Source organism: Halichoeres trimaculatus, unplaced genomic scaffold (assembly GCF_033239565.1).
Source record: "Halichoeres trimaculatus isolate MK-OKI-2021-1 unplaced genomic scaffold, fHalTri1.1 fHalTri1_scaffold_17, whole genome shotgun sequence".
Taxonomy (NCBI): domain Eukaryota; kingdom Metazoa; phylum Chordata; class Actinopteri; order Labriformes; family Labridae; genus Halichoeres; species Halichoeres trimaculatus.
In genome coordinates, this window is record NW_027437195.1 from 22,364,462 (window position 1) to 22,389,244 (window position 24,783).

At 44.2% G+C, this 24,783-nt stretch overlaps 3 protein-coding genes across 3 annotated transcripts; all 3 read left to right on the forward strand.

The window, feature by feature from the left end:
* Positions 1 to 390: 390 nt before the first annotated feature.
* On the forward strand, positions 391 to 3,560 carry LOC141806644 (uncharacterized). The gene is made up of 8 exons (XM_074692266.1): positions 391 to 777; positions 985 to 1,106; positions 1,211 to 1,349; positions 1,441 to 1,562; positions 1,778 to 1,888; positions 2,101 to 2,207; positions 2,519 to 2,609; positions 2,688 to 3,560. The coding sequence occupies exons 1-8, from the start codon at positions 681 to 683 to the stop codon at positions 2,799 to 2,801; spliced, it is 903 nt and encodes a 300-aa protein (XP_074548367.1). The 5' UTR covers positions 391 to 680; the 3' UTR covers positions 2,802 to 3,560.
* Positions 3,561 to 4,226: 666 nt separating this feature from the next.
* baz1a (bromodomain adjacent to zinc finger domain, 1A) lies at positions 4,227 to 16,768 on the forward strand. Its single transcript, XM_074692036.1, has 30 exons — positions 4,227 to 4,363; positions 4,683 to 4,824; positions 6,159 to 6,437; positions 6,542 to 6,703; positions 6,881 to 6,982; positions 7,226 to 7,313; positions 7,420 to 7,539; positions 8,719 to 8,958; positions 9,036 to 9,131; positions 9,218 to 9,356; positions 9,516 to 9,647; positions 9,790 to 10,110; positions 10,224 to 10,389; positions 10,506 to 10,637; positions 10,787 to 10,860; positions 10,942 to 11,051; positions 11,188 to 11,441; positions 11,524 to 11,744; positions 11,866 to 12,005; positions 12,095 to 12,237; positions 12,463 to 12,602; positions 12,685 to 12,756; positions 12,847 to 12,929; positions 13,028 to 13,192; positions 13,341 to 13,552; positions 13,635 to 13,775; positions 13,860 to 14,029; positions 14,171 to 14,361; positions 14,490 to 14,577; positions 14,788 to 16,768. The coding sequence occupies exons 2-30, from the start codon at positions 4,712 to 4,714 to the stop codon at positions 14,961 to 14,963; spliced, it is 4,470 nt and encodes a 1,489-aa protein (XP_074548137.1). The 5' UTR covers positions 4,227 to 4,363; positions 4,683 to 4,711; the 3' UTR covers positions 14,964 to 16,768.
* A 766-nt stretch (positions 16,769 to 17,534) lies between these two features.
* Positions 17,535 to 23,829, forward strand: cfl2 (cofilin 2 (muscle)). Its single transcript, XM_074692830.1, has 4 exons — positions 17,535 to 17,697; positions 21,225 to 21,532; positions 22,563 to 22,639; positions 22,808 to 23,829. Exons 1-4 carry the CDS (start codon positions 17,695 to 17,697, stop codon positions 22,918 to 22,920), a joined length of 501 nt encoding a protein of 166 aa, XP_074548931.1. The 5' UTR covers positions 17,535 to 17,694; the 3' UTR covers positions 22,921 to 23,829.
* Positions 23,830 to 24,783: the final 954 nt, after the last annotated feature.

The following is a 24,783-nucleotide window of genomic DNA, read 5'->3' on the forward strand; positions in this document are numbered from 1 at the left end:
AGGGGGAATGTAAATGTAAATCAATCACTGCAGACCATAGACTGTTTACGTGTATATATATATATATATATATATATATATATATATATATATATATATATATATATATATATATATATATATATATATATATATATATATATAAAATCCAATTTTAACAATTTAAAATAAGAATTGGATTGGAGAAAGAAGAGAAGAATTAGAAAAGAATTAGAGCAAGGCAGTGAAATTTACTCTTTTTGTTTAACCATTATTACGAGCATTATTTTTGAGGCAATAATAATAATAATAATAATAATAATAATAATAATAATAATAATAATAATAATAATAATAATAATAATAATAATAATAATAGGGATTACTTCCGGGGTCAAACTTTTTCCTACCTTAAGGTGGCCATAAGAATAGACACGGGAAACGACGATTTTTAATATTTGATGTCTGTCTTTAGCCACGTATGTGTTAATTTAACATTCCATTAACACCTGTATAAATTACTAGATGGTTCTTGCTGAAGTAACCCAGATTATAAAACCGGTCATGAAACTGTAACGGTTCCACCTTAACCCACGGACACGTTTCGGTTTCTGCCATGGTTTCTGTGCCTCACAGAGGGGAGCAGCTTTTGGTCGTGGTACGCTGTTCAAATGTGTGTCTAACTCGTTTAATGTGTGAAGATGAACTTTAATGAAGCGAAGAATGAGCTGAAGCAGCTTTTGAGCAGGACAGACCCTGCACAGCTCCCTAGACTGCTCAGCTGGATCCGGAACTCAGGTAAACTCATCTGTTGTGCTCGTGTGTGTTACTGGGTTTGGTGTTTCTCATCTTCCTTTTGACAATACCTTATAGATTCTTTGAGAGGTTCAGGTCTGGTGAGTTAACTGGCTAATCACGTACAGTTGGTTATATCTTGGTTATTAAACCAGCTTTTGGTATTTTTGGCAGAGTGCTAGTAAATGTTCCTGTTTTTGCTCTTTACAGATGAGCTAGAGGATCTGCTGTCAGACAACAGGAGGGTGATTCTCCAGAACATCTCTGAGGAGCTGAGAGAACGTCTACCTGCTGACGCCATGCTGCCCTCTGAGACTGCTGCTTATAACAAGGTAATACGACTAAAACTACTGTAATAGTGCAATGAACCATGATAATAACTAAACTAAACTGTTATTACATGCAGATGATGACGATCTTGATATTGATGTTTCAGATGCAGCAGCGCTCTCGGCCCACAGTCCACGTTGACAGTTTCCTGTTTGATGAAGATGAAGTGGACTCTCGCTGTGAGGAGGGAACCATGAGTCGCTCGTTCTGTCTCAGCTGTGGATCCTACAGAACTGCCCCACTCGGTCAGAACTACTCCTCATATTCATCATCAGTATCCCTCAGCCAGATATGAGTGTGATCTTATGTTTTCTTATTCTCCTTTTTTGTTTTCAGACTTCATCTCTCACTCATTCTCGATATCAGAGCTGCAGTTTCTCTTCCAGAATGTTCTCCCTGACCTCAGTGGGCGGATGCTGGTTGATGTGGGATCCAGACTGGGTGCAGTCCTTTATGGGGTGAGCAGATACAGACCCTGTAAAATACTTGTTCCTGATTGGTCATAACTTCATAACACTCATTGTCTCTCTGCTTGTTGATGCTGTGGTTAGGTTAGTGTTCATTTCAGGCAGGTCTGAGAGGGAGAAAATAATGATAGTTAGCGGCCTGATGAGCTATATCTGTTACACACACTGTGCTCCAAGTGTGTGTTTTTGTGTGTGTGTGTGTCCAGGGTTACCTGTTTAGCTCTGCCTCTCAGCTGGTCGGTGTGGAGATCTGTGAAGACTTTGTCAAACTGCAGAATGACATGGTGCTGAAATACAACCTGACTGACAGAATCCAGGTTTATCTATCACACATCACACTCTACAGTCACTATATACCATCATGACAGAAGACACATCAGACCCATTAAAACTGTATAAACCATTAAAAACATTAGAATCACTCAGAATGGAATCATTGAAACCATAGGAACCACTGGACCTGTAACCAGTACCTTACTGTCCTTACTGGACCTTAAAGGCAGTATTTAACGGGTCTACTCTCCGGCAGGTTCTCCACTCTGATGTCTGCCAGCAGAACGTTCTCCTACAGAATGCAGATGTTCTAGTTATGAACAACGTATTCGAGTTCTTCATGGAACCAACACTACAAGTCAGGTCTGATCACACTCTGTCACACACACCACAATAAACACTCTGATGCAGACTATGATACACAATATTATACACATGCTTTAATAAATTCTGTAATACACACTACAATACACACAGTGATATACGCAGTTACATATTCTAACAGAGTTTAACTATTACACACTCCTACAAGGACACATTAACTCATACAAAGTGTGTGTGTGTATGTGTATGTGTGTGTGTGTGTGTGTGTGTGTGTGTGTGTGTGTGTGTGTGTGTGTGTGTGTGTGTGTGTGTGTGTGGGTGGATGGGTGGGTGGGGGGCTGGTCTTTCAGAGCGTGGAGGTTCATTATGGAGAACTTCAGGAAGAAAGGATCTCTGCTGGTCACTGTCCCAAGTCTGCAGGAGAGTCTGAACACTCTGAAGGTAACACACTTGTACACACACACACACACACACCCACACACACACACACAGAGCTTACCTCGTGTTTGTGTCTTGCAGGAAACACTGCAGCCTGGCTGGGTGGAGGAACTTCCTGTGGATTATGATGTTTACCTGGGCAGAGACACAGACCCCGACGCTCTCAGGCAGATTCACCTGTACCAGGTCATCTGACCTGAGCGAGCCTGGAGTGAATGAACTGAACTTCTCTGAACAGGACCGCTCAGACTGAACCCTTCTGAACCGTTTACAGACTGAAGTCTGGGCCAGTCTTAACTGGTTTTCATCAATCTTAGATGATGAAACGCTTGGACTGACCTGGATCATGACTTGTGAAAAATGACAGACAACAGATTCTTTTTCTGACACTAAGTGTTTATGCTTCCACCTCACAGAACAAATCATGGCCTTTACAGTCTGTCCACAATCCCACCATGCACTCTGTCTCTTTTGACTGAAAACAGAGGTCATGTGACCCTTCAAGGGAGATAACTAAATCATCAAGAAATAAGAATCCTACAACTATTAGAAATAACAGATTCAGCAGAAAAACAAAGAGAACCCGAGAAAGAGCTCTGACTAAACTCTGGTGACTCCTCCCTCCTGCTGTCACTCACTCTGCATCATCATCTCCTTCTTCCTGCCGTTAACTTCTCTGACGTCATCTCTCCTCTGCATCAGCGCGCTTCTCCCCACACACGCAGCGGGAGCATATCCAAGGCGATCATTGGCTGACAGAGGAGGACCGGCAGGACGTCCAGCCAACCAACGCTGAGTAGTGAACTGATGAGCCCCGCCCATTTACACACTGGTTATGGTGCGTTTGGGACCATACTGCTACTTGGAAACGAGCAAACTATCAGTCACGCACATGAAACCACGGCAGAGATGCGTTGTCTGTGTCAAATAAATAAAACTTGTGGTTGCGACTGTGGCTGTAAATAGTCCTGGTGTTATATTTTATACTTTTTAAAATATATTTTTGGAGAAAAACTATTGTTGAGTCCTCTGTGTTATCAAGAGAGTCTGGGATGACCAGAAAGGTTAAAAGGATGTGTAACAAGATAAGATAAGATAATCCTTTATTGATCCCCAGAGGGGAAATTCAGGTATTGCAGCAGTACAGGGCAAGTACAAGGGTAGCAGCATGCATTGGAAGAAAATAAAATAAAATAAAATTACACATAGCTAGTTTTGGGACAAGCAAGGATGACATGAAAAGCAAAAACAAAATTGAGAGAAATGTACACAGTATATATTAAATGAGATGAAACAGTGAAACAAAAAATAAACAGCATAAATATCAAAAATATATATCATAATATTAAAGAAATAAAAAACCAAGAGAGCTTAGTGAGGATTTCGACAGCTTTTATAGGTTCACAGACTTACTTAGTGAACCTATCAGACACTTATGAAGTAAATAAAACTAGGAATATATTAGACATCTTTAAAATAATGATGATAATAATGAGCCCGTGAATAATAATCTGCATGCTTTTTCGTTTTGGTTTTGTTTTAATTTATTTTGACTTTTGTATAACAGCATTGTATAATTTGTGCAATAGAATAGAAACCAACGAAACCGTAATTTTCCAGCTTGTAGCAGGTCCGTGAAGCGGGCCAAAACTTGGTCAACAAGCCGCCTGAGAGCCGCTTCCAGCAGCTTCAGCCCGGGACTTCATCTGTCTCTACCGTTCAAACGGCGGATTATCGGTTCGTCGTTACACAACTCGGTAAAGCTCGCCACAGTCGGTTCTGTTATGTTGTAGTGTTGGTTAACTGTTGTGTAGTGAGTGTTTTTTATTGTTGTGGAGTGAAACGGTGAGTGTGAGCTCTCAGACAGTGAACGGCTCATTTCCATGTGGGCAGATTATCACCGAGTCTAACAAAAGACCCGCGCCGCTCCGCACGCGTTCTGCTCGGTGTTCCCCCCGCTGTTTTCAGCTCAGGGCTCCGGTTAGAGCCTCTGGGCTGACTTCTGTTACTTTGAACGGAGTTTGTGTGTTTGGTTCGGTGTTTTGAGACCCAGTTTCCCACCTTTTTAACCTCCAGAGTTCTGCCGGTGGACGCGGAGCTGAGAGATGCCGCTCCTCCACAGGAAAGCCTTCATCAGGCAGAAACCTCCGGCGGACCTGCGACCGGACGAGGAGGTCTTCCTCTGTAAAATCACCCATGAGATCTTCAGGACCTATGAGTGAGTACCAGAGACCTCACCTGACTCTTCTGAGAGCAGTTAGCCCCCCAGCAGGGAGTTCGGTGATGTTCTGACTGACAGTTGGCCGGCTGGCAAACTTCCAGACTGTAGACACAAAAGAAACTTTATCAGAATAAATTATAAAACTTTCATCTGCTCAGAACAAGGTCAAAGTCTTCATCCACAAAGAGGAAACACCTCCAACAGGTACCCGCTGTCAGGGGATGCCAAACACCCCTAGGACAGGTGTTCAGTTAGCTGAAGTTAGCTCACTGACTAAGCTAAAGTGAGTTAGCTGCTGTTAGCAGTGTGGGCTAAAAGAGAAGCTGTCAGTCGGCGCTTAGCTCAGCTAGTTTTAGCCGTTAGCGGTTACAAACAGGCCCGTTGATTCTTCACTTGCTTGGGGTCAGATAAAGGGACTATACACCTGTGTGACGTAGTCCAGGTGACGTTAGAGCTCACATTTAGGTGGAATCATCTGAGTTTAACGTCACACAGGTGAATATTGAAGTCATCCTGTGTTTGTTTAGTCTCATCAGCTGATCTCAGACTGACTCCAGACTGTCTATGTCTCAGATTTTAATCTGAGTTATCTGTCACAAGCTTTAACTTTTAACGTATAACTGGGAATTAAAAAATAAAAATGACTTGTTTCAGTTGGTTTTAGAACAGAAAAGGCTATTATTGGGAGACTTGACGTAAAACCACTCGTGTATCTTCTATAAAGCTGTGGAGTAAGTTAGGAGGGTCTCTGACTTTTACAAATAGTCATTTTTCCCTGATCACAAACTTCCTGATGGGACCAATGAATTTAGTTTAAAATTGTTTTGCATCTTTTCAGCACATGAAGCGGATGCTTTTTAATCTTCTAAAACACATCTTTATTTGAAAGTAAATAGTGATTTGAAATCAGCTGATCTGTGTCCTGGGAAGAGGGGAGACCAATTCTGAACAGACCCTGATCAGCCCCATGCTGATTATACTTTTTTTACCCTAAGATTATAAGAGATCACGTTATATTTACATCTCCATCTTTTTGAGTTTGAGATAGAGCTAGTCCCAGGTGTCCCTTTGTTGACTCCTCTACTTTTGTGATTCTAAATGGGATTGTGATTTACAAGTTGTACAGTACTGTAGAAGGAAAAAAAAACAGTTGAGAAAGAGGAATATTTTTTCAGACTTATTGTACAACCAGAGGAGTTGCCCCCTACTGAACATAAGAGAGATTGCAGGTTTAAGACACTTGGTTTCACCCACCTCTTGGATATTTCTCAGCCGTGTGTCAGACAGAAGGTACCACTCCTCATTATTTCTGCTTCTCTCTCTTCCCTCAGTGAGTTTTTTGAGCGCACAATCCTGTGTAACAGTTTGGTGTGGAGCTGCGCTCTGACAGGCCGAGCGGGCCTGACCTACCTTGAGGCAGTGGAGAGTGAGCGGCGAGCGAAGCAGAGTCTGCAGAACTTCCCTACGTCTCTGGTGGTTCCTCTGCTCCACTTGGCTGCTCTGAGCCGCCGCTGCAGACTGACAGAGCTCTGCGAAGATGTCTACACCTTCGTGAAAGACCGCTTCTTCCCTGGGGAGACAGTGGATGTGACAGGTCGCAATGGGGCCAGGTACAAGTACTTCTACAACTGCCTGATCACGACTCATACCATTGCTGGATGAGGAAATAAAAGTTGCGGAGTTGCGATTGTAACATTTTTTATGTGTGTTGCAGACATGCCTGTGAGATCCTGCAGGTTCACTCTCCTCATTCCAGTGTTAACGGGGCACCGGCTTCCAATGGACACGCCAAACCAGCTGAGGGTGACACCATCGTCATAAGCGACAGCGACGAGGACAGCAAGGACTTCCAGAGTCCCACAGCACAGATCAATGGGTATGGAAGTCAAAGGTCATTGAGTGTTGTGATGGTGTTTGTTTAAAACTGGAGGATATCTGCTACTGACTGGTTCAGCACCCATAGCAAATCTCAAACATGTTTAATAATAACAGTTGCATTGTGGGTATTGCAGGTCCTAAGCTTTGGTGTGTGTGCATGTGTGTGTCTCATCAGAAAGAAGAAGAAGCCTCTGAATCCATCAGTGTTTAAGTACACAGTAAGGATGTTGAAGGGTGAACACAGGGAACCCTTTACTGTGAAAGCCAACCAGCTCAGGTAAGACTCTGTGACATCACATACACTTTCTGTGTGATGTTATTTATTGTTTAGCCCAGGTTGCTGATACCACAGTTATTTTACAACAAAACATATAGGAACTGAGTGTTACTGTGCCCTCTGCTGGGTCAAAAGGCTAACTACTTTTGGGTTTTAGAATTGAGAGCTCTGGCAGAGATAATCCTCCATTTAATGAAGGATGTTAATTTGTGTGTGTGTGTGTGTGTGTGTGTGTACTTTCAGTCGCAGGAAGTCCATGGTGTCCAGAGAGAGGCTGAAGCTGCTCTTTAAGCAATACTGTGAACCTCAGAATGGGACCATCATACTGAAGGTGGGTGAGGTTATGGTCCCTCTTCGTACTCATCACTTGTCACAGATATGAATTAAGTGTTTCAGGACTGTTTGTTATACTGACTGTGTCTTCCTTTCTCCCTCAGCCTTCCGCAGTGACTAAGTACCATCTGTCTGGACAAACCTTCTCTCAGTTCTTCCCTGATGAGCCTCCCCTGTTCCCCTTCAGCTCCCCTAGTGGGGGAGGGCGGGGCTCACCTGGACAGGTAAGAATAATGGATACATGAAGAGGAGTCATATTTTGTAGTATTTACTCGGAATATGAGGGGTTTAAAGTGTGACTCTGATTTGTTTGTTCTTTAATTTAGGTGTGTGGTGTGTTTGGTTTTATTTTGAGGGTTTCTTGTGTTTTTTTTTTGTTTTATTTTGACGATGCAAGGGGTGTGTTTATTTACTTTGAAGATGTACTTTGTAGATGTTTTTATTTTGAATGTGATTTTATTATGAAGGTCTGACATATTCAGTTTGATTTGGAAGGTGTTTGGTTTTAATCAGTGGCTTCGATTTTTGTGATTTTCAGGTTGCATTTTTAACACCAGAACCTGTTAAAAAGTTCAATGGCGATGATAGTGTGTACAGACTATATCAGGAGCCATATTTTCCCATATAATGCACATCACGTAAGTCAGAGAGAAATATTTCATCCTCTTCTGGAGAAAAGTGGTAACTTTTCTCCAATCCAGTTTATAAACAAAGACAGAAATGAAGAATATGAAAAGAAAATTAGATTTTTTGACAAGGAATCCTAAATTTGATGTTGTCAAACAAAAATTGCCGTTAAATCGGTTTTCGTTGTTTTCTCCCACCCCTAGTGATTGTTTTTTTTTTCAGTTTGAAGGAGTGTGATGTTCATATTTTTAGGGTGTAATATATGTTTTGTTTTCATTATGCAGTTTGAGGTGTGTTTGGATCTTAACTGCAGTTGGTTTTATTTATTTATGTTTAAGTCAATTTTTGGGACTTTTCGTGCTTTTAACGAGACCAAAGAGGACAGCGGGTTAGTGAGAAAGGGGGCCAGAGTGCGGGTAACAGGTCACAGGCTGGATTTGAACCCAGGCCACCTGCCCAAGTTCAAACATCACGGGGCGCGACCTAGACCACTAGGCCATCTGCACCCCTGTGTTTTATTTTGAAGGTGGCTCTTACTTTTGAGTTGTGAGGTTTTTAGGTGTATGTTTGGATTTTTATCATGGAGGTGTGTGGTGCTGTGTCTATATGAAGGTGTGTGTGGTGTGTTAGTTTCTATTCCAAAGGCGGTTTTATTTTGAAGGTGTGTTTTATTTTGAAAGTGTGTAGTGTGTTTTATTTTGAAGGTGTGTGGTGTGTTTTATTTTGAAGACGTGTGGTGTGTCAGTGGCATGTTAAAGTGTCTGTTGTGTTCCCAGGCGAGCTCGTCCCTGATGAAGGCAGCAGAGAAGCTGAAGCTGCTGCAGCAGAAGGAGGAGATGATGGCTGCCGCTCAGGATAAGGCTCGTCTGAAGAAGGAGAAGGAAGAGGCGCAGGAGGCCAAGAGGAGAGAGAGGGAGGACAGAGAGAGGCTTAAGGAGGAACACAGGAAGAGGTTTGAGGAGGAAAAACAGAAGAGGAGGGAGGAGAAGGAGCAAAAGAAGCTGGAGAAGGAGAGGGTGAGTCACATAAAGAGTTTTCTAATCGTTAGATCTGAAATGTATCAGAGATGAGACGATTGGAATCTGACCAACAGGAGCGAGAGAAACTGAAGGAGGAGAAGAAGAAATACGCTGAGCGGCTGAAACTGTGGAACAAACCAAGAGAGGACATGGAGTGTGAGGACCTGAAGGTCAGTGAGCGCGCTACAGAAATTCAAAACACAAACCTTCAGTGGCTCCAGTCCACTGATCCAGGATCTGTTTCTGTTGGTACCAGGAGCTGCCCAGTCCTGTTCCTGTGAGGACTCGTCTCCCAGCAGAGCTGTTTGGAGAAGCTCTGATGGTCCTTGAGTTCCTACGGGCCTTTGGGGAAGTCTTTGACCTGAAGGATGAGTTTCCAGACGGAGTCTCTCTTGGTAAGAACTTATTTTATCTTTACAGAACCGGATCAGATTCTTCAAACATTTACTTGAAACAGCTGGCATGAGGCCTCAATGAGTTTACAGCAAGTTAAAAATGTTCAGTTTTGGTTCACAAAGAAGTTCTCTTGGTTCTAACTGAGGTTCTTTCCACAGAGGTTCTAGAAGAGGCTCTGGTGGGATCTGACCCTGAGGGTCCACTGTGTGAGCTGCTGTTCTTCTTCTTGTCAGCCATCTTCCAGGCTCTGGATGAGGAGCAGGAGGATGTGGCTAAGGACCAGGTTGAAGGTAGGACACACACATGTTGGGAAACATGGAGAGATGTGATTTATGCCTCTGGTGTAATTACATCACCTCTGAAAATTAATTAATTAATTAATTCAAGGTGCAGATAGTGTCAGTAACCAGTTGTATGTGTGTGTATTTAAAGACCTGTCTGAGGCTCTGGAGGATGACTCTGACGCTACTCAGTCGGCTCTGAGTGCTGTGGCCTCAATGGCGGCCGCCTGGCCCCAGCTGTATCAGGGCTGCAGTCTGAAGCAGCTGGACCTGGACAGCTGCACACTGTCCGAGATCCTGAGGCTGCATATCCTGGCGTCCGGGGCAGACTGTTTCCACAGCAACGCCAAGTTCCGCTACCAGAAGCAGGGGGGGTTCACTGTCATGGATGACCCATGTGTTGAGCTACGAGTGGCTGAGCCGGGGCTGCTGAAGAGGCTCTCTAACACAGCCGTGTATGACCTGACTCCAGGTTAGATAATGATCCATCAGACTGTAATGATCACATAGTTATTGATTAGTTATTGATTAGTTATTCATCAGTTACTGATAAGCTATTTATCAGTTGTTAATGTTTGTGTTCAGGAGAGAAGCTGAAGATCCTGCAGGCTCTGACAGGGAAGCTGCTGACAATGGCGTCCAGTAGAGATCTGATCGAAGACTGTGTGGATGAACAAAAGGCGGCCAGACAAGAACTGAGAGAGATCCGATCAGAACAACACCGCAGAGAGAGGGAGGAGGCTGCACACAGGTACACACTGATCCCATGTTATGTTCACCCTGTGTGCAGGTGCAGACAAGTAGTTCATCCAAAATAAAAGTCAATTGTGGTTCATGTGTCCCTTCTCAACTCTGCCTCTCTCTCAGAGTTCGTCTGCGTAAGGAAGAGAAGCTGAGAGAACAGGAGCAGAGGCTGAAGGAGAAGGAGGAGAAACTCAAGGAGCAGGAGGAACGACTGAGAGAGCAGGAGATGAAAGAAGGTGGTGTCCAAACAAACAGGTAGATGAGAAACTGTCAGATTAAACTATTTTCCTCTCAGAGAAACATCAGTCAGCACATCCATTACCCCAGCCTGAGTCTCTTGATTTGTGAAAGTGAAGAAATGTGACAGAGTCATGTGAAGAGAATATTAATGTTTGTGTCTGCAGTGAGAGTCCTCTGAAACATCACGCTGAGGAAGAAGAGGAGAAGAACTCTTCATCCAGTGATAAGAAGATGAAAGGTAAACATGTTCAGATCATTACTCAGGGGTTTCACCTTTCCCCCTCACTGCTGACTCCTCAGTGTCTCCTCTGTCCTCCAGCTAAACTCAACCAGAAAGAGAAACAGGCGACAACCACCTCTGACCCCAAGCCTCCGTTCTGCCCCCCCACCAGCCTGACAGCAGAGGAGCTGGAGAAGGAGCAGGAGAAGGTTTGAGCATGACAGAAACATCTGATCATTTATGTACCCGTCAGTTTGTCCTACTGTGGTGTTAGGCTGCAGCAGTGGCATCACACAAACAGACCACAGAAGAACTTGAATCAGAGCGTGATCTGTTTTCCTGCAGGTTCGAGAGCTGCAGGAGCGCATTCAGAAGGCAGCGTCCTGCACCTGCCTGCTTCCTCTGGGAAGGGATCGGCTGTACCGCCGCTACTGGCTCCTCCCCTCAGCCTCGATCCTGTTCGTGGAGGAAGACTGCTTTGGCCTGACTGAGGACATGCTACAGCCACACCCACCACCTGCACAAGATGCCACAACCAAGATGGAAAAGGATGTTGTGATGGTGGAGGAGGAGCTTAAGGAGGAGCCTGCAGAGGGAAAGTAGGTGTCTCTGTTTGGTTCTGGGTTTCAGGCACAGTGAGCTCAGTGTTTGGATTGATGATAAACTCCTCCTCCTCTGTAGTGCTGGCTCAAGCCCAGCCCCTCCCCCCACCTGTGGGCCACCAGTCAAACGGCCCAACCAGTGGTCCTTCTACAGCACAGTAGAAGAGGTGGATCAGCTGATCGAGGCGCTGAACCCCCGAGGTCACCGAGAGAGCAGCTTGAAGGAGGTGCTGTTGCAGGAGAGGGAGAGACTGACACACCTGCTGCAGAACTGTGACAAGGAGAAATACTGCCGCACAGGTGAGACCACAGCAGAAAATACAGGTAGATAAGCAGAGGTAGAGTCAGACAGGGAAGTACTCACAAGACATATTCTAGATGTTAGAGCGGGTTTATTTAACACCTGTTCTGTTGTTTCCAGGTGATCTAGGGGATCCAGAGTCATCCCGCTCCGTCCCAGAATGCACTGCTGCAGCTGAGATGGTGATGGAAGGTAGATTGAGAGACCTCCTGCTGGACATCGAGGACCGGATCCACCAGGGAACTCTGGGAACTCTGAAGGTATGCACACCCCTGCAGGTGAACACAGACCAACCGCTCATAACCACACTCTGAGTTACTTACCTGGCTGTCTCTCTGTTTGCGCTCAGTCGATGGACAGACAGGTGTGGCGTTCTGCACTGGAAGCAGGAAACTATGAGCTGCTGAGTTTAGACAGCCGAGAGAATGGAGGGATCAACGGACGGCTGGAAGCCATGGAGGTGGAGCCTGCTCACCTGAGAGCCAGAGACAGGTACATAGTCAGCACACAGGTAGAGAGTGGTAATATCTGACATAAATCTTCAAAATAAAAATATAAGCCTTCAAAAGTTCACACTGACAGCAGCTAGATGGAGCTGTTCAGCTGAACCGAAGAATGACATCACAGTCATGTTACTGTGCAACATAAAGGTTTCCACGTTGGAATTGATGCACTCTATAAGATGCAGGTGATAATGTGTGTGTGTGCGTGTTTCAGGCTGCAGGAGCTGAAGACAGAAAGCGGGGCCTCGGGCAGTGGGACTCCTCAGACAATCAGCAGCACGGTTCGAGTCCTGGCTCAGGCCCTCATTCACATCGAACAAGGAATTGAGAGACGCTTCCTCAAAGCTCCACTGGGTTAGTCGGAGGAGAGTTAATACTACAGGTGTCTTACAAACAGACTGAGTGAGCATTTCATTAACTCCCACCATCTTCACAGGTGAGGAAGACTCCAAGAAAGACCAGAAGACTAAGAAGACCAAGAAGAAAGACGAGGACCTAGCTAGTGACGGTAGGACTTTTTTAAATTAAGTTCTTCAACAGGAAGTGATGTCAGCAAAGCTTTTCTTTATATACATGTGCGTATGTGTGTTTGTGTCAGATGGCAGTGACAGCGGCCGGGTCAGTAAGACGGTGTTGGAGCGGTGGAGGGAGTCTCTGCAGTCGTGTTCCAGTCTGTCTCAGGTCAGACAAACTGAAAATATACCCCTCAGTCTCAGAGGAGCTTTGTTTTGCTCAGCTGTGAGGATCTCATACAATGTTGCCACTGTGTTTGTGTCCAGGTATTTGTCCACTTGTCCACACTGGAGCGAAGCATCCTCTGGTCCCGCTCCGTCCTCAACGCTCGCTGTCGGATCTGCCGACGCAAAGGCGACGCTGACAACATGCTACTGTGTGATGGTTGTGACAGAGGACACCACACCCACTGTCTGAGGCCTCGCCTTAAGGTTCACAACCCTTTTCTGAGGCATTAGCGACAGTTTACTGAGCAACACGAATCAGAATCAGCATTAGTATCATGCTAACACAGATGTTTGTGAGCAGCATGGTTGAGTTTCTGTAGATTAATAAATCTTCTCTCTGTTCATGTCTCAGTCGGTTCCAGAGGGCGACTGGTTCTGTCCAGACTGTCGCCCCAAACAGAGATCCAGTCGTGTCCCATCCCGTCAGCGCTCTTCTATTGATGAGGAGGAGGAAGTGGAGGATGAAGAAGAGGAAGAGGAGGAGGAAGAAGAGGAGTCAGAAGAGGAGGAGGAAGAGACAGAGGAGGAGGAGGAATCTGAGGAAGAGGAGGAAGAAGCAGTGAGGTGAGTGTGGAAATGTTGAAGCTAAGTCCCCCTGTACTGAGACGGTCTGAAACAGCAGCTCCTTTTCTCTGTCAATTCCCAGCACAAAGAAGAGCCAGGCCCCGCCCTCTAAAGGTAAGGGCCAGGGGACCACGCCCAAAGGTCAACAGAGTACGCCTAAAGGTCAACAGTCCACGCCCAAGAACAGCACGGCCTCAGCAGGGAAGAATTCATCAGCCTCAAAGTCAGTGTCTGTGTAAATCGTGACTTCGGTTTGATTTTGGCCTGATTCAAACTTTAACCTGACACTGATCTCATCCAATCATAGGTCCTCAGGGAAGAAAGCAACGCCCCCTTCAGGTAAAACATCCGCGAGTAAACCTCAGCCCCGAAGTGGGAGTAGAGCTAGCGCACGTCTGAGCCAAGAAATCCTGGCACCTAATGGCAACTCCAAAACCTCACCTAGTCAGAGTCAGTCCCGCAAGAGACCACCAACAGGTAAACAACCATCAGCAGGCAATCAACAAACAGACATACAACAAGTCAAACAGCCAATCAGAACAATAAGAGTTGACAACAAACACAAAGAGTGACTGATCCACCATCAGACCGAAAGTAACTCCTGTACTCCTCTTTCAGACGTGACCCCTCCTCCCAAACCTTCCAAACCTGTCCTCCCTCCTGCATCCTCCTCTTCTTCATCATCCAGCCGACGCTCATCCGGCAGGAACCACGGCGTCCATGAGCTGTCAGCCTGTGAGCAGCTGACAGTGGAGCTGGTCCGACATGAGGACAGCTGGCCCTTCATGAAGCTGGTCTCCAGGACTCAGGTACACACACACACACACACACACACACACACACACACACACACACACACACACAATGAATACACACTCCTCAACACAAATGTGTGCACACTCCAAGCTCATAACTATCACCTATCACGTGTCTGCAGGTCCCTGACTACTATGACATCATCAAGAAGCCCATTGCGCTGAGCACCATCAGAGAGAAAGTGAACAACTGTGAATATCAGACAGCAGGTAACACACAAAAACACACAGTCCTGTACCCATGTGAAAATGGTCATGTTTAATAAAAGCTATATTTGTATTACATTCAATTAAAAATCTTTGTATGCTCTGAGTCAGGACTGGGGCTGAATGACAGCAGCAGCAGTCTGGCTTCACAGAGACACAAGGAGAAGAACATGATAACTCTGTCTCTGTCTTCTTCTCTCCATCTGTCCCCAGGTGAATACGTCTCTGATGTGGATCTGATGTTCTCTAACTGTCTTCAGTATAATCCTCGTCACACTAACGAGGCGAAAGCAGGGCTCCGCCTGCAGCAGTTCTTCCTCTCAGAGCTCAGCAGACTCGGCCTATCAGAGCGAAGCCCTGCCCCACCGACCAAGCGCTCCCGACACTGAACCAAATGCTGCCATCCAACCTCACCGCCGTCCTCTCTGCTGACCTAGGGGAGACCTGGACCCTCTCCATGGACTGATTTGGTGCTGCTCCTTCATGACCTTTGACCCTCTGACCATGTCAATCAATCAAATGCCTCTTTCTTTTGCAGCAGCACCTGGGGTCAAAGGTCACAAACCTGAAATCCTCTGCAGTCTCATCTGAGGAGACAAACATTAAAGAACTAAATTCAGTTCCACAGGTAAACTCACCTGAGATGGACCCTTTTCCACATGATGAGCTGATCACGTGACCTGAGGTTTCTCTGTATATAAAGCCTCCTGTGGTGAATACTTGTAGCTACTGAGAGATGATGACCTGCTGACATTCAGGGCATTGACTTCCTGTCTGAGGGCAGTCATGAACATGTAGCAGACATTCCTGTGGTGCTGTAGGACAGTAGAGACACATTAGAGACAGAGTAGAGTCCCAGCAGTTTCCATCTGGTGTTTATTTTTTGTTTTGTTGTCCAGAAAAGCAGAAACGTCTTCACGTTGCACCACCCGTTAGAGAAAATCCTGTCAGGTTGTTATGTTCGCTCAGGGACCGAAGTTTAGATTTGAGCTCTAGATGATTTTCTAACTGTGCAGCTGGTTTTAGTGAAGCAGGGCCTCACATGGAAACAAGATCTCAGGCTAAAGTTTCAAACTTCATTCACCAGAATTCTTCCTGGTTCCTCTCCCTCTATCCGCTGTTTAACGTGTGTTATTGTTACAGCACTGTGCAGGGTCAAAGCTCATTTTCACACCCAGGTAATAACTTGTTTCTGTTATCACATGGCCAAAGTCCTTTACCTGGTTCATGTGATAACACCTGAGCTGCCACAGAGAGTCAGACAGCAGAATAGTGACTACAAACTGTTAAAGAGTTCAAACTCCCCCCCCTCACCTTGGCTCTGTGTCCTGATGAAGAAAAGTTTGACAAAGTATGAAGTTTGGAAAAAAACAAAACTGAGATTTCAGCTTGTTTACAAGGGTGGAATATAACGTGACGAACAATTAATTCCAAATAAAATCAACTTATCACAAAATTATCAAATCCACAATAAGCAGACTGAGCAATAGCTCAGGTTCACACTAACAATATGTAGTGAGAACCTGACATACTAAGATGATCTCTGTGAAACTTAAAAAGATCTAATTCATGACTTTGAAAAAACTTTATTTTTTTAACTTGCGAAAACAGCAAAACATTGGTTTCCTGATCACAGTATACCTGGAGAAAGTTTACTGCCAGGCGTGAATAAGTCTTTGAGAGACAATTCAGGAGATGTTCATGGAGACGTTATTTTCTCTGTCTTTCTCCATTCAGGTATCCTTTCAGTTATCCACTCAGTCTGATGCTCTTAAGTCAGCATTGCCTCCATTTGTAAATGTATGTCAGTGGCTAAAACAAATGAGGTCTTATTTCCAAAATGTGGAGCTGTCCCTTTAAAAACCTGAGACACTGTGGCCTCTGTGGATTTGTAGTTTTTGTATTTTGACTACTGCCATGTTTTTCTGCTTTAGGCTGTTTTCTTCTGTTCTTCTGTGGTGTTAGCCTACAGTCAAAGAGTGTGTGTGTGTGTGCATGCGTGTATGGATTGAAGGAGGCCAGCTGCAGACACTACACTGGAGCAGCTGCAGCCTCCTCTGCTGCATATTTATTTAGTTCAGTCTCTGGTTGTTGTTTTTTTTTATTTATGATTGATAGACCTCCTCTGCCTCCTCGTGCTCTCTAACCTGTTTGTTGTTGTTCTGATGTAAAAATAAATTACTTTTTATAACCAGCTGGTCGCAGCGTCCTGTTACCTGTATGCACCCTTACACCTGTGGTCCCTGATACTCATTGAGTATTTATATTAATTTGGTTGTATCAACATCCAAAAGACTGCTGAATCCTTTTACATGAAAAAGGGGCATTCTGCTTGATGATTAACATGAACATGATTTCACAGAAAAGAGCATCAAGCCAATGGGTGTAGGTTTTACATTTACAGATTTTTAAAAAATACCTCTCGCTTTGATGGTAGCTTCGAAAATGTGCTTCAAATACGGGTCAAAACCGTGATAAAATCCAGATCCTGATCCTGCCGTAAAAAAATCCGGACATATTTTTCCTACATTGCCCCCTAATGGAGAACATCTTCATTGAGCAGAGCTTGCTCGAATTTAGACACTTGTAACACTACAGACAACCTATCCTCTTGAATCATTAGCCAGCTGGGGGACAGGTGAGGTTTTATTTTATGAGTATGTAATGGGCCCAAGTAGGTTTGACAATAGTTAAGTGACAGATTTTCTACAAATATAAAGACTATGTAGAAATGTTGACTTTATGTTGTGTGATCCAGGATATCTTGTGTATATCCTAGACTTGGACTAGCTGCGGTTGGTCCTTCGGGACTCTTATAAGACAGATATGCAACCACTCTGAGATTTTCCGGGTACAACTGATAATTAAGTCGATAGATCTGAGGTAAAATCATCCTCCCAAAACCCGGTTTTAAGCTGACTCAGTTCGAAAGCACTCGTCCCCGTCCCGCTGAGCCTCTGTGCGTGTCTCAGGTCTGATCCCTGCGGTGAAGCGCCGCCCCCTCTCCTCCCTCCTCCTCCTCCTCCTCCTGCCGGCCACATTCCCCGCTACCTTTCACCCCTAAGAAACCCCAATCTAACGGTCTTACGGCGAAGCAGCTCGGAGAAACCCCGGGATAACATGGTAAGGACCATTTTTAACGTTTCCCATGAGTCTGGATGTGATCTAGATAAACGGGTTTCCCTGCGTTGTGAATCGTGCCGGTCTGCAGTGGACCGTTATTCAGCTCCGCGAGTAGCGTCGGCGTGATCTGAGCTAGCATGGCTGCCGCTCCCTGCTCGATTTCTGCCCGCTCACTCCGCCGCTTACTCGGTGTTTATTCCTCCATAGACTGTTCTTATTGTCGGTGTTACAGCCAATGGGTGTTTACTAATTTTATCTTGATAATAGTCCATACTGAAGGCTGGGCCGTGTAGTGCTGGGCCAGGCCTGCCCCCAGGCCGTGTGGCCCAGGGCGGCCATCTTATCCCCGCTGTGGTCCAGCGGGGCTGACTGGCCGGAAGCATGAAAGACCACACTACAAGTCCCGGTCTGAATCGGGCCAACCGGACCTAATGAGCGGAGCGCTTCATGTGAGCGTGTCTAGGGGGTCGGATTTAGTCTGAGTGAATAGCTCCAGCAGACAGACGAACGGTTTAACAGAGGGACAGACAGACGGGCAGCAGTGACTCTGCAGTCTGTCTGTCTGTAGGCCGGCAGGCTGAGCTCAGGGTTTACTGACCCACACCACCGTACTGTCCAGACTAACCAACCAATAATACTGAGTTACTGCTAGGATAACCCTATCTCTAACAACAACTCTAACTTACCTATTACCGGCCAGAAATGGTTGAGAGCTGAGATTGATACAAGCCATAATATAAACATGATACTGTGAATATGTGACTCATCATCATGTGTTATCTGTGAACCCCAGTGATCTTACTGTAAACCTCTCAGGTGTTTAATCTTTGATCAGATCTCAGGTTGGTTCACTGATTCACTCTTCAGTCATTCAGGTATTTAAGGCTGATGAATAATCAATAGATAAATGTATTAATAGTCTGGTCTAATTACAATGTCTCATCAGGCTCTGACTGCTCAGCTGGTGTAATGTTGGAGAGCTCAAACTATCCATCAATGTAACAATATCAGGTGTTGTATACACACTTGATCCTGTCTGCTCTGTGATGTGAACTCCAGGCTCTTTAAATTGCTCTACAAATCTGATATCTTTCTCTCAGAAAACTCTTCATCTCCAGCTGTGGAGAGTAGACAATGTAGACAATGAGTTTGGGTCTATGAGTATCAGCTGAGTCCACCTCGTGTCAGCTGATCCATCTGCAGCCCAAAGGAACATTCTGTAAAACTAAACACTGTATTGTCTGCAACAACACAGAGCTTGGTTCAATCAAACTGTATTGACACGGTTCTCACAGATGCTGTTCGACTCTCCTTTTGCTTCTGGACTGAACATATGTTGAGGGTCTGCAGTGTTTCTGTGTTCATCACATCACACTGATGCCTTTAGTAACTTACAGTTCACACAGAGCTGCAGGGACCAGCACGTTTTTAAAGGCTTGCTCGGTTGTTAGGTGCTTGGTGACTTGTGGGTGTATACATGTGATCAGTAGTTTGTCTGTCTGAGTTAGCCCTGTGATAGACTGGTGGCCTATCCAGGTGTACCCACCTCTTACCCAATGATAGCAGGAATACTTCAGCTCCCACAGCCCTGGATGGGATGTGTAGCTGGGACGAAATTATTATTATTTATGAGGGCTGGGATGACATGCTTTTCTTCCAATTTGATTTCTTAAGGGTTTGATTAAACTGATTTTTCCTTTTTTTCCAATTTTGGTATTTTTTTGTTCACTTCTAGAACACCAGACCAAGTGAAAAAGTTGAGTGATGATGAAGTCTATAAACTATATCTGGAGCCGTATTTTCACAAATAAATTGAATATCACATGTGAGTCAGTTTTTTTTTTTTTCAGGGGATCTGACATCTCAACTATTTCAACCCAGTTTATAAACTAAGACTAAAATGAAGGAAAGATTTTTTTTTGTCAAAAAATTATGATTTAAAATCATTGAAAAAAAAATCCCGATATTATGATACAGCGTTTTTTTTTCTCCCATCCCTTTTATTTATTACCCATCTGACTCGTGCGATAGCTATCATCCTGCTAGTGCCAAATACTTGTGTTTAAATGAGAAATAATCTGTCTCTCTGAACAGATTTCACTCACTGTTTTACTTCTTTATGAGTCCCGATGTGACACTTAATAACCCTGCTCTGTATCTTTTAGAGGTGTGTTTTCTGTTCATTGGATGTCTTGCTGGATCTTTTCTGATAGTCCAGTAATCACAAAGTGCTCCATTATATGACTTAGATTTGGGTAACACAAGATAAGCTATACTTTGCCCTTAATAATACCATGACACAGCAATAACCGATTGTAAAAGAATCCTAACAATACACCACAATATCTGATTTGAAAAAACTGAGATCAGTGCACATATTCACTGCACTTTGATTTGATTACAAGGAAATAAAACAAGTTTTAAGTCTGTAGATTGAATTTAAAGAATTGTAAAATGGTAGATTTACTTTGAAAAGTACACATTTATTCAAACAATAAACACTTTTTGTGTTAGAACAATAAAACCAGCTTATGTGTAAACCCGTTCACATTTATTGATTTCTTGTTCTTGTAAACAACTTATTTCAATGTAATATTCTAGTGACTATGGCTGAGATGGATGCCGCTGAAGCTCTTTGTATTATTTTGTATGCATGTGCCATAGTGTTGTTTGTTGTATTAGAGTACAACAACCCTAGAACATACTCATCTACTTCCTCTACTGAGTGATATTTGCATGTGCTGAATGCCCAGACATGCAGGGATGTAATGAATCCTACCACAGTACAACAGGAATCGCATTATCTACTTGCTTCGATTGAGCTAAGCTCAGTCCGATCTCGGTCTGAATAAACTGTGAACATACATTTTGATAGCCCAATCTCCCGCTTATTAAGCTCAAAGCCAGCTTTCTTCATCTACATGTACACGTACGGACTATAGCTCAGCAGCTTGAGACGTTTCTTTGTTGTGGTTTTTACCATCATGTCCTCCAGCTGTTCAGGACCTCCCTACCACCATCATGTTTCACTGTTTCCACATTGTCATGTTTTTGATGAGGTTACTTCAACAGATTCTGTCTCAAGTTAAATTTTGCCACATTCATAGGTTTGAGCTGTGAATCGGGATTGAAGAAGGAAAATGTGATGAATGTTTTCTTCTATGATGTCCTGTGAAATTTATTAGAAAGTCTGTAGATTTACAAACCTTTGCTTAATAAAGCTGACTTTGATCAAATTCAAAAACTTTATTCATCCTTGAGGGGCAGTCAAAGACACATAGAGCAGTTAACAAAGTTGAAAACAAACAGACAGTGTTGCACATTAAATTTAGATTAGTCCACTGTTTAAAATTCTGTCTGTTGAACAATTTGAGCATGAGTTATTAAGAGTTTTCAGGATGTGGTGAAAAAGTAAACAGCCTCCTGTGTAGTGGACAAAGGACTAAAAAGAGAAGATGTTCACATGACATCACTCACTGATAAACTGTCTGAGCTCTGTACTCATGTGCCCTCTGTGTCGTCTGCAGGCGTCAGGTGTCACAGTCAACGATGAGGTCATCAGGGTGTTCAACGACATGAAGGTGAGGAAGTCCTCAACCCAGGACGAAGTGAGGAAGAGGAAGAAGGCAGTCCTGTTCTGCCTGAGCGAGGACAGGAAGAAGATCATTGTGGAGGAGGGGAAGCAGATCCTGGTGGGGGACATCGGGGAGACAGTGGACGATCCTTACGCGTGCTTTGTCAAGCTTCTCCCTCTCAACGACTGCAGATACGGCCTGTACGATGCCACCTATGAGACCAAGGAGTCCAAGAAGGAGGACCTCGTTTTCATCTTCTGGTACGGCTCAGAGAGGCTAGTTAGGCCAATAAATATATGTACATAAGAAAATAGAGAAGGTTTTGAAGTTATGCCGCTCTGTTCATAAGCTCCTACAACGTGTACTAGTTTTTTGACGCATAGTGCGCATGAATGCACAGCTACGCAGTGCTACGCGGTCATCAGCATCGTCCACTTTGTCTCAAGTCATGTCATAGTGTAGATTGTCTGTGTTTGTGCTCCGTAATTTTCTCAGTGTCTGTATTTATTTTATTTAAATTGAGATATATTTTATTTGTCTGTATTGTTATCCAATGAATATGAAGTATCATAGATGTATTTGGATAGTTATTTAGAGATTTAGGGGGTATTTCAGGTAAAAATCCAACTAACACGGAATTTTGAGAAATGGAACTCGTTCATAACTCGAGGACTGCCTGTACATGTCAGAGCAGAGTCAAGTCAGCAAAATGAAAACTAAATCGTTATATGTCCTTTAACCAGCAGGCGGTGCTGTCTTCTCTTTTTGGACATTGCTACGTCTCTTCCGTAGCTGAGAGTAGGCATATAGACACGGAGGTACCATCAGTGTATATACCTAGTACTTAACTAGAGGTAGTCTTCGAAACAAAAATATCAATGTCCTTTCAAAGTAAAAGCATTTTTTTTTTTGTCTATACATTTTTTTAGTTCTTTTTTGGGGCTCTTGTGTCTTAGATGGAAGGATAAGTCGGTAGACAGAGCATTTAAGATGCTGTAAAAGTGTGCAGGCTGGAATCAAACCCAGGCCATCCCCTTGTGCCTCTGTACATGGGGTACATAATTATACCAATGGGACAACCCAAAGTCCCACTTGTATAAAAAGTAACTCAGGTGTAAGGAGAATCAGTGATCTCTGCTGCAGAGCTTAAACCCAAACAGGGTTTGCTACACCCTGAAAACACCTAATGAACACGGTGCTTCGCCCACACCATGAGGAAAGTGATGAACAGTGGACCACTTCCTGGCCTTCAGTCAGCTGACCTGTCACCTCTGCATTGTTTATTCACAGGGCTCCAGAATCTGCTCCATTAAAGAGCAAGATGATCTACGCTAGCTCTAAAGATGCCATCAAAAAGAAGTTTACAGGTGAGTCATCATGTGACCTGGGTTCAAAGGTCATAGGGGCAGCACTGTTTGAAGACATGATGCAGCGTTCAGGTGTGTTATGGATGTGTTCAGGTGTGTGTTCACGCTACGTCGTGCCCTTGTCTGTATGCCTGTGACCCCTCAGTGACCTCAGTTGTATCCCCTCAGGTATCAAACACGAGTGGCAAGTGAACGGGCTGGACGACATCCAGGACCGCACCACGCTGGCTGAGAAGCTAGGCGGGAACGTTGTGGTGTCTCTGGAGGGCAAGCCGCTGTGATGTCACCGCGGCGAGCCGAGCGGAGCCAAGCCAACCGCCGTGCCATCCGGACCGAAGCACCTGACCCCACCTGAACACCGCCGCTTCACTCAGCAGCTTGCTCTGTCTGTATCCATGTCCTGAAGGAGTTTAGCGTCTTTAGGCCTCTTTGTTTTCTTTGTTTTTGTTCTTTTTGCTTTTTTTCCAACATGAAGGAGATCTCATTAACATAATGATATGCAAACACCTCCCAGTTTGTTGCCACATGACTTCTGTTCACCTGGCAGATCAAACAAATGATGACACACTACCAAACCCCAGGAAGGTTGTCTCTCACAGCCACTTTTGCCAAAAAGTCCATGTGAAGGAAGCAGACGCACGTGTCGGAGGCGAGTGCTGCGTCACGAAGCTCCGCCTCCTGCAGCACATGGGTCGCAGCATGAAGCTTTTTACATATGACTTTATTTATTATTGATCACTGTTGTTTCCTCTCCAGTATGTTCAAACCAGGCAGACGTATTGTTAGACTATGCATCAAAGGAAGAGAAGAAGAAGAGTTTACCCGGCACTTTTTGTTGAAACTATATGATGAAAAGAATCCAACCCTGACGTCAAATTCTCCATGTCTATTTCACCCAGCTAACGTTTGTTTACCTCAGTTTCATTCCTGTCGGACTCACCGTCATTCTAGCTGTTTGGTCATTGCCTTACTTTCAGTTTGAATGTAACCATCACACCACCTAGTTAGAGTGCACTTTTATTTTGTAAAGAAACACTACAGGAAGCAGATAAGCCCCCGCCAGTGAGAGACGACCCCACGACAACAAGAACAACAACAACAATAAGAACACGACGACATCTGGAGCCTTAAAGTGGAACGTTGTTTCTGAGATCACAGGAAGCCACTTTGCAATAAAAGCCTGTGGCAGACCTGATGCCTCTCGCCTCTTCTCTTGATCAACCAATCACAGAGCATTTCACCTGAGAACTTCATTAGTAGATGTCAGTCATGTTTTACTCTTCAGGTGACCCTTAAAAACACTTGCAAGATTGCAGGATTTAACTACGCCGTATTGTGAAAAATTACCCGAACCAAACAACAACCAGTATGAGTTTAACTAAACCCTAAGAGAAATACAATCATGGTGGGACTTGAGAGGAGCTGGTCTGGGCTCAGTTGAATTCCTGGGCAGAATTAAAAATATTAAAACGGCAAAAATGCTCTAATCCTGTTAAAATAAGGTTGCGTTCCTCCAACTCTTTCCAGTACTTTAATGCTGTTTAATAATCTCACTTTTCATGACTAGATTTGAGAGTCTGTGGTATTGTAAGTGATTGATTACACATTATTGTCGTCTACTAGTGTGGCATGCCCCTCCATTTTCATTTATTTCTTAGTGCTTTGAGTTGAGCTGAATCAAGTCCAACGTCACAGTACAAAGACTTCCCACACATAAACACACACACACATATATACACTGTCAAAAATATATTTATGAAACACATTAACTTGGCTGTCCCACCTCTGTCAGGGTAAACAACCAATCATGATTCAAGATTTTGGGCTTTCCGAACAGATTTTAAAGGGGACCATGCCACCCCAGGCACTTCTCTGGTCAGGCCCCCCTGTTTGGATCTAAGTTGTACTCGGAACCGGGAAGATGGGAGTGGGAATGACGTCGTCTGGGAGTTTAGCGTTCCAGTTGCGAAGTTCGGAAAAACTTCCCATAACAGTAGTATTTCTGTTTATAAACACCAAATAATGCTATGTATAGGGCTGATTTATTGCGACAAACAGTCAGAAATTCCAAAATAAAAGGAATATCACAGGAGCAGAATTACAATTTATCCCTGAACTCGGAATTTCCTACCGAGAACTCAGGG